This window comes from Scleropages formosus, chromosome 6 (genome assembly GCF_900964775.1).
Source record: "Scleropages formosus chromosome 6, fSclFor1.1, whole genome shotgun sequence".
Classification (NCBI taxonomy): domain Eukaryota; kingdom Metazoa; phylum Chordata; class Actinopteri; order Osteoglossiformes; family Osteoglossidae; genus Scleropages; species Scleropages formosus.
Genome location: NC_041811.1, coordinates 17,296,981 through 17,310,105, shown reverse-complemented (window position 1 = coordinate 17,310,105; position 13,125 = coordinate 17,296,981). Strand labels below are relative to the sequence as shown.

The 13,125-nt window shown below is 40.2% G+C and overlaps 1 protein-coding gene across 1 annotated transcript; it reads right to left on the bottom strand.

Moving 5' to 3' along the window:
- Nucleotides 1-1,965: 1,965 nt before the first annotated feature.
- On the bottom strand, nt 1,966-12,475 carry prkaa1 (protein kinase, AMP-activated, alpha 1 catalytic subunit). Its single transcript, XM_018736622.1, has 9 exons — nt 12,155-12,475; nt 7,531-7,672; nt 6,835-6,928; nt 6,348-6,492; nt 5,497-5,584; nt 5,036-5,260; nt 4,314-4,809; nt 3,234-3,360; nt 1,966-2,948 (listed from the first exon to the last, which is right to left on the bottom strand). Exons 1-9 carry the CDS (start codon nt 12,249-12,251, stop codon nt 2,686-2,688), a joined length of 1,677 nt encoding a protein of 558 aa, XP_018592138.1. The 5' UTR covers nt 12,252-12,475; the 3' UTR covers nt 1,966-2,685.
- Nucleotides 12,476-13,125: the final 650 nt, after the last annotated feature.

Sequence of the window (13,125 nt, the reverse complement as noted above, 5' to 3'; positions counted from 1 at the left end):
TTCTGTAACACTTTCAACAATTCAAAAGTAAAAAATATACACGGAATCAGTCATGTCATTAGAAGCTATTCTTAGAAGCAATAATGATAAACATTTTACTGCTTATTGACTGAAATGTCTAAAACCGCTTGCCAAACTTGGGATCAGCACAGAAACAAAAATCTGTAAACTTTTCCATTTTTCTCTGGCACATCTTAAAATGCTACAATAAGGACTGTATTTAAGATAAAATCAGATGTACGGATGGTGTATGTCACCACAGGCCTGCAAGGGAACGTTTTCTTCCTTTCCTTTACAATTGACTTCCCCACAGGTCACATTACCTGATTGCAAGCTCCTTGAAAGGCAAGTAGCACAGCCATGTGGACAGGGCCACAGTACATTTATGGCTAATTTGGGTCCTGCAGCTTACACCAACCCCATAAATATAGTCTCCAACACCTCCTCCTGTTGAAGTAAAACTACTCTGATAATATTAAGGCAGCTGACAAACAGTGACCAACTAAAACTTCATCACTGAGAAAGTATTAGTTTTTAATAAGACTGCTTGTGAAATGTAATATTTGACAAGTTGGGGGAGAAAAAAAATCCAAATACAATTTTAGAATGATTTGTAATGAGATCACACCCATTACTTACGGTGGCTCAAGTTTTCATGAAGTAAAAGAATAAAGTACCAAAAATAAACAGAATGGTACATGCAGAACATGAAGGAAAAACTGCAAATTTTTTTTTAAAAAAAAGTGATTAGCAAACACCTGCTTCCCACCAAGTTGATTCATGAATTGTCCAAACTCAGCTTGCAACAAGATTATAGCACAGGCAGTCCCTGGGTTACGAACGCTTGACTTATGTACAACCCGTAGTTACGAACCACCCCCGTAAAGCCTATAATATAAAAAATTTGAGTAACATACAATGGTTCGTAATAACAAATGGGCGCTACTTTGCGACGCGCATCAAATCATTGTGCATCTACAGCGGTTTGTGGGCTTGAGGTAGGACAAAGACTTTGTTCTTTTTCAGTTGGACCACGTTGCTGTTAAGTGTCTCATGTGCGTTACTGTACGTATTCAGCTTGAATTTTTTTTTGTTTTTACCCTCAAAACCATGGCACCAAAGCGTAAATGCGATGCATCAAAGAAAAGGAAAACGATCATGATTGAAGCTAAAGTGGAAATAAAGCGATCAGAGAAAGGTGAAACACCAACGAAAATTGGAAAAGCGTTAGGCTACAGTTGGTCAACGATTGGGACACATTTAAAGGACAAAGCAAAAATAATGGAGCATGTAAAAGGCTCTGTCCCAACATCTCTTTTATACTGTACTTACATTTATTACTGTATTATGTTAATGTTTTAGTGTCTCTGGAAGTGCTTCTTTTTTTATGCATAGAAGGGCACACTATACTAAAACATTTGACTAACTGGCATTACATATGAACCGTACCTAGCTTACATTTTCTCATTTAGCAGGCGCTTTTCTCCAAAGCGACGTAAATCTCATAGGAACAGACTTAGGAATGGAACTTGTTCATAAACCAGGGACTGCCTGTACAAGAAACCCCACCTTCAGTGGGGAAGGGGGAGAAAAAAGAAAAAAAAAAAAAAAAAAAAAAAAACCCTTTCCTTTGCAATTTCCTCAATCTGAATTTTCTTCACTTTTCTACATCAATTTGCACATTATACCTATTGCTGTTCTACCATAAGTGGTAATAGGACTTAATTCTCTCTGTATTAAAAGAAACAATGAACCCCATCATCATAAAAGCATTAAGCTTTTCATCAGTACAATGTTTGTTGAGCCATAGAGCTACAGGAAAATTACAGACAAATGCATCACAAATATGACCAAAAACAGATCTCCAAACTTCTAAGAATGCATCTTAAGTCAAATTTTAAGCATTTCGAAAAAGATAAGATGGAATGATTCAAGTGTTTAACGAAGTAGCTGTAAGTAAAATAAAATTTAGAAATGGACTCAAACAGTATATGGAATAAAATATAATCCAGCAAAATAATGTGGGGGGTAGAAAAATCTAAGATTGCATTTAAATGCACTGATAAATATATATTCTTTACATAACAAAAACATAGGGTCATATGACTTCAGCTACTTTCCAAAGTGAAAAATGCCATCTAACGTCATTCATTAAAAATCTACTTTTCATTGGTATCCCCCCACCTTTTCCATCTTAAGATGAACATGCAGCTCATTGTGCTGCACCAGACTGATATTATCCAAATGGAAATTTTGAACAGCAGGTACAAGAAATTTGTGCAATTGCTTGTGTTACAAGTCAGCAGGTAAAATTTGCTTTGTTTATTCATCTATAAAACAGGGAATCAACACCACTGAATACAGTACAGCAAAGTAAGCATATTGAGCTTATAATAAAATGGGTGGAACATTTGTTTAAATGTGTTCAGGGGATATTCAGCTATGATAGACTTCTGTAACAATTTTGGAAATTAAAAAAAAAAAAATATATAAAAAAAAAAACACACTATAAAGTGGCTTTGCAATTCTCATTCAAAGAATGTTCCCCCACCCCCAGTTTGCCTAATCTATTCAGCAAGGCTGCATCAGTGCCATGGATCAACTAGCTCATCCATGTGGAAATGAATGGAGCCATGAAACGGTTGCATGCTTATTGCTTAAAGACACTCGAAGGCTAACTGAAAATTATCGTGCAAGAAGTTTTATAAGATTTGCACACATCTCAAAGAATTCTATAGTGTGACTCCCCGGTCTAGGAAGCGTGTCTCCTGCAGCCGAGTCAACTGAAGATGTGAGTGACGATGCCAAGGAGCCATCTGATCCTTTGACGGACACGTCAGGTTTGGCCTCGCCTCCCTCCCCCTCATTCTTCAGTGTCGTTCTGTAGTTCCCAACGGAGCCTGAGCGGTGAGGAGTTGCAGTCCCAGACTTAGCCTCTATGATTTCATCTGAGGCAGAAACAGAAATAAAGCAGCAGAAAGTGAGAAGTGGGTTTTTTTTTTTTTTTTTTTTTTTTTTTTTTAAATTCTCCAGTCTTCCCCCTTTAAGATTGCTACACTGTGGTTGAGACTTTTTTTTTTAACACTAATACAAGTGCAAATAACATTTACATAAGTCCAATTCAGAATTAACAGTTATGGATTTTCACATCTAACAGAAATTAATGCATTTAAACTGATGTGCATAGTATTTGACATTTTGGAGGATGGATATGAAAAGGACACATAACATACCATCTATGCTACGGAAGTCAAGGAGGTAGGTCCTGCTATCAACCTGGTACAGTTGCAGGCTCATTTTTGTCTGTAGTCCCGTCACTGGATTCCTTCTCCGCACGCGAAGATAGTACGGGTTAACCACCTGGTTGAAGACAGTGCACAGTGGGATTTGCAAGCAAGCTGAGAAATCCAAACTTTCACAAAAGACAAAAAGATGTAGCATGATACATCCTGTCTATAAGAATGGTCCCATCCCTTAGTTTATATCTGGTATCTCCTTGTGACTAAAATGAAATGGAACTTAAGGAAGTGTTAATCTGGTACATTTAAGGTTATTTACAGTAATCAAACTGGACTAACAAATGATGCTTTTCATCTTTAGTTTATTCATTTTAAACATTAATCACCAATTTCTGCTGTTCCTTATTCTGAAATCACTCTTACAATGTCAATTTATGCCTACCTGAAATGAATCTAAGAGGAGGAACTGAGCAAGTGACCAAAAGGATGAGACTTTTGAAATGTAGTTAAGATGAGGAAAATGTATTACTTGCCTCACACCGAATTACAGAAAACATTTACTGTGAGTCAACGTCTGTTGAATGATCTGAATCAGAAAATAATTCATGTTTAATATTTGGTCTATCCTTAATAAAAAGAAACCTCTAGGCAGAGAAAACACACAAAGACACAGATCACTGGCTCATGAACAATTTCCAGAGTTGTGTTTTACCTCTTTCCATTTAGGCCCAACAAATTTTTCATGCAGTGGTGGTGATCCAACTTGAGAAGTAAGTTCTACTGAATGATATCTTACACTTGCATGTTTGTAGTTGTTGGTTTATGAATGTAGCAGTAGGTCATGGTCACTGACACTTGAATGAGGTTGCTGGTTTGAATCCTGCCTCCTGCTGTGGTACCCTTGAGCAAGAAACTCGCCTTGAATTGACTTATGGCTGTAAACCCTTGTTTTAGCTGACTCATTCATGCAGTGGGTTAAAATCAGTTTCCTGTTGCTGCAGATGAATACTTTGATAAATTCTGCCGATTAAATAATCAGTTTGTATTGTAGTTAAAGAAACAGTGTGCCCTCACCTTCCACTCATAATCCAGTTGCTTCATGGCCCGGCACACCTCCGACATGATGTCGTTGGGCCGGCTCTGACTGCGGATGCCCAGGTGCCACTTAGCCCTGCGAACCCCTTGATGCTTTGACTTCTGGGGGTTTAACTCATCCAGGGTATGCCTTGGTCTAGGGGGCACCTCAGCCACGAGAAACGGTACGCGTTCTGGATGGGGTTTGGTGGCTGCCAGCTGGTGGTCATCCAGGAAGGATTCAGGCGGGCTGCTGGCTAGATAAAAGTCCTTGGCTTCGCTCATGATGCGCCGATTGTCTATGATGAGGTGGTAGGCCACTGCCAGTGGGTCCTGGTGGTTCCGGTTATACAGACAGGTCAGAACCTCCTCCTCAGTACATTCAAACTTTTCACAAACCTCCTTCAATGCTTCATCATCAATCACGGTGTTGCTATAGGACGGATCTTCTGGAAACAAGTACTTGGGCAGGTCTTGCTTGAACCATTCATCCTCTCTGTGGACACATTTACACATTGTCATTTCCAAAAAAAAGAGTGAATTATACACTAATGACAGTCCAAACAGATTGTCTGGAACTACACAAGATTACAATTAATAAAAAAAATTAAAAAGATCACAAAATAGAATGAAAGTAACACCAATTGCTCAACTAGAAATAATCTTTGTATATGTGCTGTGTTCTATCAATCAGATGTTTCTTACAGTTCAACACAACAGACCTGATTTCCTTGATGGTTGCTCTCTTCATGGGGTCAACCTGCAACATGTGCTTCAGCAGGTTGATCACAGAGGGGTTCAAGTATTGTGGTGTAAAGAAGATCCCATCGCAGATCTTCTTGAATAATGTTGGCACATGGTCATCGTCAAATGGCAGAGTACCACAGAGCAAGGCATACAGAATTACTCCACTGCTCCATATGTCAACCTCCGGACCAGCATACAACCTGCATACAGAAATAAATTTTACATTTGCGTGACAAAATATCATGCAAATGTCATTTAAAAATTATGTAGCTCAGCCACAAAGTAATGAAACAGAACTGTTACACTGAAAGGTATGCAGTCCTAGTAAGTGGGTAGGCTAGTGAAAAATGTCGAAAAAGAGAAAAGAATTTTCAATGCCTCAAGAAAAATTACTAAACTTAAATGACAGTTGTAACAACTGCACAAAAGGAACTACCTTCCAGAAATCACTTCAGGAGCAGCATAGTTTGGTGAACCACAACTTGTTCGCAAAAACTCTCCATCTGACATCATATTTGATAAACCTGCAAGACCAAAAAGAAGAGCAGAAAAAAAGTGAAAGTGCATAAGGGGAGGGAGGAATTTTAACAATGACATAAGCTTTGCAACAAAAGACAGTAATCACACAACAGCATCTATAGCTGTTACTGTGTGATCACTCAAGGGTGGCCACTCAGAATGGCACACGGAAAAAAGGTGGAAAGCAGATTCTGCTAGTCATGACACTGGAAACACTGAGCAACTGACTCCACAGACATATGCAAAATAATAGCTCCAGAAGCCACATAAATTCACAGAGGTAACACTGCCAAAGCCCTGTGGAAGAATCCCCTTTTCTCATTTCAAATACACAGATACTGCACTGCTCCCCCCCCCCCCCGTAATGAAATCCATCCTCCACATGCATCATGTTAATATGCCAACTAAACAGCAGTTTTAATAAAGCCACAGGAGAGAAATACTGAACAAATAGTTTAAAGGTTTAAAAGTCAAATGCTAACCTATGAATAAAACATCTGTTTTGCCTCCTCTGATATGACCAGTCATGCTGTATGCCTACACAGATTGAACGCTGCCATTTGGTAAATATGCTCTTAAATTCCCATTATTGTATTAGGCCCCCAGGAGGAAGGGCGTAACCAGACCAGTGCTTTACTCAGAGGGCCTCTGAGATATGGTCAAATAACGGACACTCAAGTATTTTCCCTGCTCTGAATCACAGGTAAAATTGAGAAGTAGATCCTTGAGATCTTTTCCTCTAGCTCATTTTGGAATCATTATACTGACCAAAGTCAGCAATTTTGGCATTCATCTGAGCATCCAGCAGTACATTCTCAGGCTTCAGGTCCCTGTGTACCACCATATGTCTGTGGCAGTAGTCCACAGCAGAGATTATCTGCTGGAAGAGGCGCCGGCTTTCCTTCTCATCCAGCTGAGGAGGGGTAAAGGGAGGGGAAGGTAGCAGAAACCACATTACTTGAATAGTTGAAGCACACTCAAGTAACACACAAAACTACAGTATGGTTGTGTTAAACTACTAAAACTTGTGTCAGCAAATGTAACAATTACAAATAAGACATGTTGAGTTGGAAAGGAAATTCCACAAGACAAATGCTGCATACTGGAAGTACCAAAATGCCTCACTAATAAGTTTGTGTTATATAATGAAATTAGACATTGGAACAAAGCTTAGACATTTCAGAGTAAATTCAAAATTTAAATCCTTAAAGAAAACCAGCAGCCAGTTTTGAAATTGTGAGCCTGAATACCTTACCTTGCCATTTTTGCAAATGTAGTCAAACAACTCGCCACCAGAGACATATTCCATCACCATGAAAATATCTGTCGGGGTGCTGATAACCTGGTACCTGGGGTAAAAAATAAAACAATCCTATCGCTTTGCTCACTCCATTTACAGGCAATACTACAATTTACCCATCAACAAATTTAAAAATACTGAGTTTAAGGTCAGGACCTAAAAGGAGCCAAACCATCAAGCCATAAATGGTACATCATTACAAAAAAGGCTACATTTTTCCTTATAAGGAAACACAGGACAGTCTATTCTATAGTGCAGAACTCTTGATTAGATTATATTCATCTCTTTTTAAAGTGTTTAAAAAGAAGCGAGTTGTAACTAAACTGCAAGGGCATTATAGTGGGGAACATCCCAGGGGGGAGCAGAGAAATAAAAAAAAAAAAAACTAAGTGATACTTAAAAGGCAGAACTGGTAGATTTACAAGGAATTCAGAAAATAAAGTTGTACCCTTATATACTGTCTCATTACTATGAGGCATTTCAGTGATGTGGAAATTAACAGACTCGCAACAAAAAAAAAAAAAAAAAAAAAAAAAAAAAAAAAAAAAAAAAAAAAAGAGAAGGGAGGGGGGAAAAAAAACTAATACCAGCATGAAAAACAGTGAACTAATGCATGGTAAGTCTTTCTCAACAGGGTGATTTCTGGCTTACAGCTTAATTATATGTGGATGTCTGAAGAGCTTGAGATTCTGAATTTCTCTGCGGATCTTTCCCACAACATCCAGGCTGCGAATCTTCTGTCGGTTCAGGATTTTTACTGCCACTTGGTGCTTTGTCAATTCATGCTGTCCAACTATGGGGGGAGAAAAACATTCAAAGAGGAAAAAACCAAAAACAGTCACTGGCATGACATTTTTACTTGCATGATTGGGAATAATGAAACCACCTCAATGACTTATTCTTAAATGAGGAGCATTTTAGATTTGAAGTACGAGAAATTCTTTGAATCAATTTACAAGTAGATCTCTAACTTTCTAAAGGAAAACAGCATCAAAAAAAAAAAAAAAAAAAAAAAACAAAAAAAAAACCTCACATCCAGAGTTACTTTAACTCTTAACCACATAAAACAGCTGAGAAACACCAAAGTCTATCACCTGCAATATGACAAAGGAATCACGTTAAATGCTTCACCAAGTCCTGTAAAACTTTCCCCAGTAGTGAAAGAGCCATTGTTACAGGACTTATGATTAAGCTACTTCACCTTTCTGGGCTGTATGGCCTTTGAACGTTCTACGACCAAATTCTTGGACTTGTTTGCAGCACAAAAACATCTTAGTATTAACTGGCAAGCCACACATGTTATTGAGAAGGCACTGAATTCATAAAGGTATTTACCTGAATCCACCAATGGCACTTTAACACAGAATTTACGACAAATGATACTCAAAGGTATCAAAGTTGATTTGACCTTAGTGGTAAGACACAAAAATTAAACAAATTTAACAAGCATTTTACATTAAAAGACAAATACCGAATAAGTCTGCAATGTAATAAACTACAGCCCAGTAAAATTACTTGCAAATTTAACTGAAGTTCCATGTATTTTTGTATTTGCAATGAAGTGTTTCTCCATTATGTTCATAAGTCATTAATACAACCATGCAAAGAGAGAAGGAAAAAAAAAAAAAAGCACCTTGGAAAAAAACTGGCATATAGAAGACACTGAACACAAATCACACCAATGATTCAGCACAGTCATTACAGGGCTACTTGCATGTCAGGAACAAGTTTTCAAAGGTCACTAGTATAATGACCAAACGGGACACACACACACACACACACACACACACACACACACACACACACACTATTGCCCTACTGTTTTGCTACAGAAGCATTAACCAGTTTAGTTTGTTAGGGGAGGGGGGGGATGACCATTAGCTAGTTATTAAATCCCAAATAATCCAAATGTTTGGGTCACCCAGAACCAGCTTGTGCCAGGTTTTAAATTTGCATGAAATGGAAAAATCCCACTGTCAACCAATATAATCTGCTTAAGTGAACCAAGATGTCAATCCATAAACTGTTAATGACCGAAGAAACAAGGTACATGATAAACCTCAATGTTTGTTCAGCAGCAAAGGAGTAGGCAGGGCGCAAGGACAAGAGTTCCAGGGGAAAATGAGGAGTACAGGATATTATTACCGCTAACCCATAAACCTAACAGTTTCAAAGGGGATGTTGTTTTCGTATGACCATCATGGCAAAGATGAGTCACTCTGAATACACAACATGCTGTGCCCTGCTTCCATTCCCTCAAACATTACTGTCATTGTTTCCAAAACCTGCTGTTATTCAGTGACGGGTTTTACCCTGCCGTTTATCCATGGCAGCACAACAGTCAAATTAGGAAATTTGGGGGGCAAAAATTGCTACTCAAGTCAGGAAGCATTAGACAGAAAATATTTTCACCAAAAGCTGAAAACGACTGCTGTTTTGTATATAACATTATCCATCAAATCCCTTACATTGCATTACCTCACATTCACACCACCACTAAATTCAATATTCGGTGCCTTAGCCTGTTGAATATCTAAAACAAACATTTCAAATGTGACCCTTTAAAGAAGCAGACTGGAAAACACTGATAAATCAAGTCTGTACGTTGTTACACAACCAAAACCAACAGCAAATTATCTAAGAAAAAGTACTTCTGCACTGTACAACAATGTAATTACTACTATCAAACCTATTACTTAGTTAATGCTTTCATACAAACTGCAGTGTGAGGCCTATTTTTATAGCTGGACATTTTTACCTGGGGTACGATAATGCCAGATACTACAACAGACGTGGGGCAAGAACCAGCAGACTTCAGATTACAAGTACAGGGCAGCTACACTGTACTACCTGCAATTTAACCAAATAGATAAAATTATAATCACACTGGTTTTAGAAGGGCTTGACCAGGTCCCACTCTCTGGTGGGTCTGGGGTTTGAGTCCTGCTTGGTGTGCCTTGCGACACACTGGCATCCCATCCTGGGTGCGTCCCCTCCCCCTCCAGCCTTGTGCCCCTGTTGCCAGGTTAGGCACCAGTTCACTGTGACCCTGCTTGGGACAAGCAGTTACAGATGGTGTGCGCGTGCACGTGTGTGGTTTTAGAAGATTATTATGCAAAAGCATGGTAATGCAATGCTAGCAGGGGACAGAACGCACATTACCTCATGTTTCATTGCATTTCTTCACTTCACCCTTCCTATAATTAAATGCAAGCATATCTACATCTCAAGAACCAGTCAGTGCCCTACTGGGCCACTGCAGCCTATGTATAGCCATGCTGTTGAGAGCAGATTGGCCATATCCCTAGACATCTGAGATTGATCTGGAATGGAATATGGTGCAAATTCACAAGCCTGGCAACAAGTGTATGCACATCTCTTAGAAGTGCATAACAAATGGCACATTGTGACAGTTTGTCCAGTGTGTTATTCTAGTCTATATCCCTAACCCTTCTCTCTCTGCTATGAATTTCTCTTATTTTCTCTCAAGATGATAAAATTTGCAACGTAGGGTTTACAGAAATTGGATGTGATTGTGATTAGATTTAACATATATAAGTACACAACTATTTAAAAAAAAAAAGCTGTTAACTGATTAGCATAACAAAGACACAGCCAATGTTTTACACTTTCACAATTCAGAGGAAAACCTTTAACAAGCATGATCATCTCACTGACATTCCTGCAGTGATAAAAATTTAAGTGGAAACAAATGTGGCTATAAAACATTTCAGCCAGGCAAAGCATTCAATATCCAACCAACAATTCATGGAAATAATTGCGGCACAGCAAGTAGCGCTGCTGTCTCATAGCGCCCGAGTGGTGCGAGAGAACGTGGGTTCGATCCCCACTCAGGCTGTGCGGAGTTTGCATGTTTCCCCATGTCTGTGTGGGTTTCCGCCAAGTGCTCTGGTTTCCTCCCACACTCCAAAGACAGGCTGTTCAGGTTCCCCCGTAGTGTGAGAGTGACAGAGAGAGTGTGTTACACTGATGTATGGATGATTGACCCACTGCAGTGTAAGTAGTGTATCTAGCAGTGTAAGTCACCTTGGTGAATAAGGTATGTGGGCTAGTAATACTGCATAGAGTTCATTGGAAGTCGCTTTGGAGAAAAGCATCTGCTAAGTGAATAAGTGTAATTACAACAACCACTGGCAGTCCTGCTAGTCTGCTGTGGCATGTACTGCTTTTTACACCCATCTGAACTCTTGGTTTACTGTACTTGAGCTGTTCATCGGACAACTGAGCATTTAAACTAAACTCAACGGAGGCCTCCACCCTGGGCTTCCTCAGAGACAAGCTGGATTCACCCCAGTAAAGATGTAGTTCATGTTTGATCATTCCCCAGCAAAACTGCATGGATTCATAGGGGTCCACTACAACACTGATGGGGGGGGGAATTCTGTTAGCGGTGCATCTAACAACCATGATAATAAAACGTATTACGCTTGCCAAGGTCAAGTATGTTGCCGGAACAGCTCTGCAATTCGTCGAAAGATATAAACCCTTGAAAGGCTATCTACCCATCTTGAAAAAAGGCAGACACACCCATGGCATAACAGGCTACCTGCACCAAACATCTAGGCAGCAGGCCAGCTACCCATATGAAGGCAGCCATTCAGCAAAGAACATCTAGTCAACAATCTACCCCAGTTTGTTAACCATTCTAACTAATTAACCATCCAGTTAAGCACACTTACTTAGCCATTAGTCTATCTGCGGACGATCCACAACCGCCATCTGCCTGATGCATGTCGTCCAACTCACTCTGCACGAGCACGTCACGTGTTTTAACAAAACAGACCTGTCACACACAGACAAATTTAGCGCAACACACACGCTGAGAGGCAGAATTACACCTGATGTCATGACCGATTTCAACTGCAGAGTGTGAGAAAACGAGCCGAGCCCGAGGTACGGCGGCGAAGCGTAGAACAACTCAACACACTTGCTTGGCCCGAGCCAAGTGGGTAGGGCACACGAGAGTCATCCAGACACACACACTCGTGTTTGCACTTGCACCTCAACATCATCATGATCATGTCAGCTCACTGAGACCCCACCGCTTTACTTTTTTAATGGCCCACCCGCGGGCTGCAGTAAACAGCACTTCCGCGCTTCGTTTTTCCCTTATACAGGGCGCGCGGCGGTGCAGCACAACCCAGCGCGAGCTTCGGACGGTGTCGCAACTGGCGCGAAGCAGCGGGGTGCCGCGCGAGGCGCCTCAGCGCGCCGTTTCAACACTACAGCTCTCCTGTAAGGAAAACAAACTCACCTTTAACTTTGCCAAACGTCCCTACCCCTAGAGTATCTCCTAGAATGTAATGGCCGATCTTGACCCTCCCTTCATGCTTCTGTTTATCCGTCGCCATCTTCCCGACGAGGCCCTGCGAGCGCTCGCAGGCGGAGGTGATGCCGAACAAACAGGAAACACAACTTCAAGTTCAACGGCACCTCCGTATAAAAGAACGACGCGAACTAAGTTAGCATCGCAAAGAGACGGCAGGGCGAGGAAATCGCTCCAACCGATGACTCCGGGTCAGTTTAACTGGTTAGTACATCGCGATTAAAGGGACGCGCGAAGAGCCGTCAGCTGATCTTGGATCAGTGCGTGTCCCCACCCCGCGCGCTAGACCCAAAATAGTTCCGTTTCCGGGTGAAGTCAATGATTGTATTTCAAAATAAAAGGTAGCACGAAAAAAAGTTGAGCTTTTTTTTTTTTAGTAATTAAAAGTACCAATGTCTTGAAAGAATAAAACTGCATTTTATATCATTATACTATTCGATAGTTGAATCATCCCAAAAATCTTGCTATGGCAAAGAAAATTTATTTCTTGGACAGTGAGTCAGCAATGAAATGAACTGGAAACGTTGATAGTTGTTTGTCACGTTGCATGGGCTACAGTTCAATTGCTCATATCCTAGTAAAGAAACTGTAGTTTTACATCTTAAAATACTTACATAAACTGCTTTTCTATATAGCTAGGTAAAGGGTAAACTAGGTTTGAGCTGATGGGCAAGTAATGGTATTGAAGTCCTTTTACAGTGAAAAATAATTCTGAAGCATGTTCTGCTTGTGGCTCATTTGACAAATCGGAAGTCATCCAGCAGCTACAGAATTGCACGGTGTTTGCACAAATGAGACAGAAGGTGGAAGCTGGTTAGTTCGTCACTCATTTGTTTAGGCCAGTGGTTTTCAACCCTTTCAGTGATGTTGCCCTCAGGTCACGTATCCTAGTCTGTGGC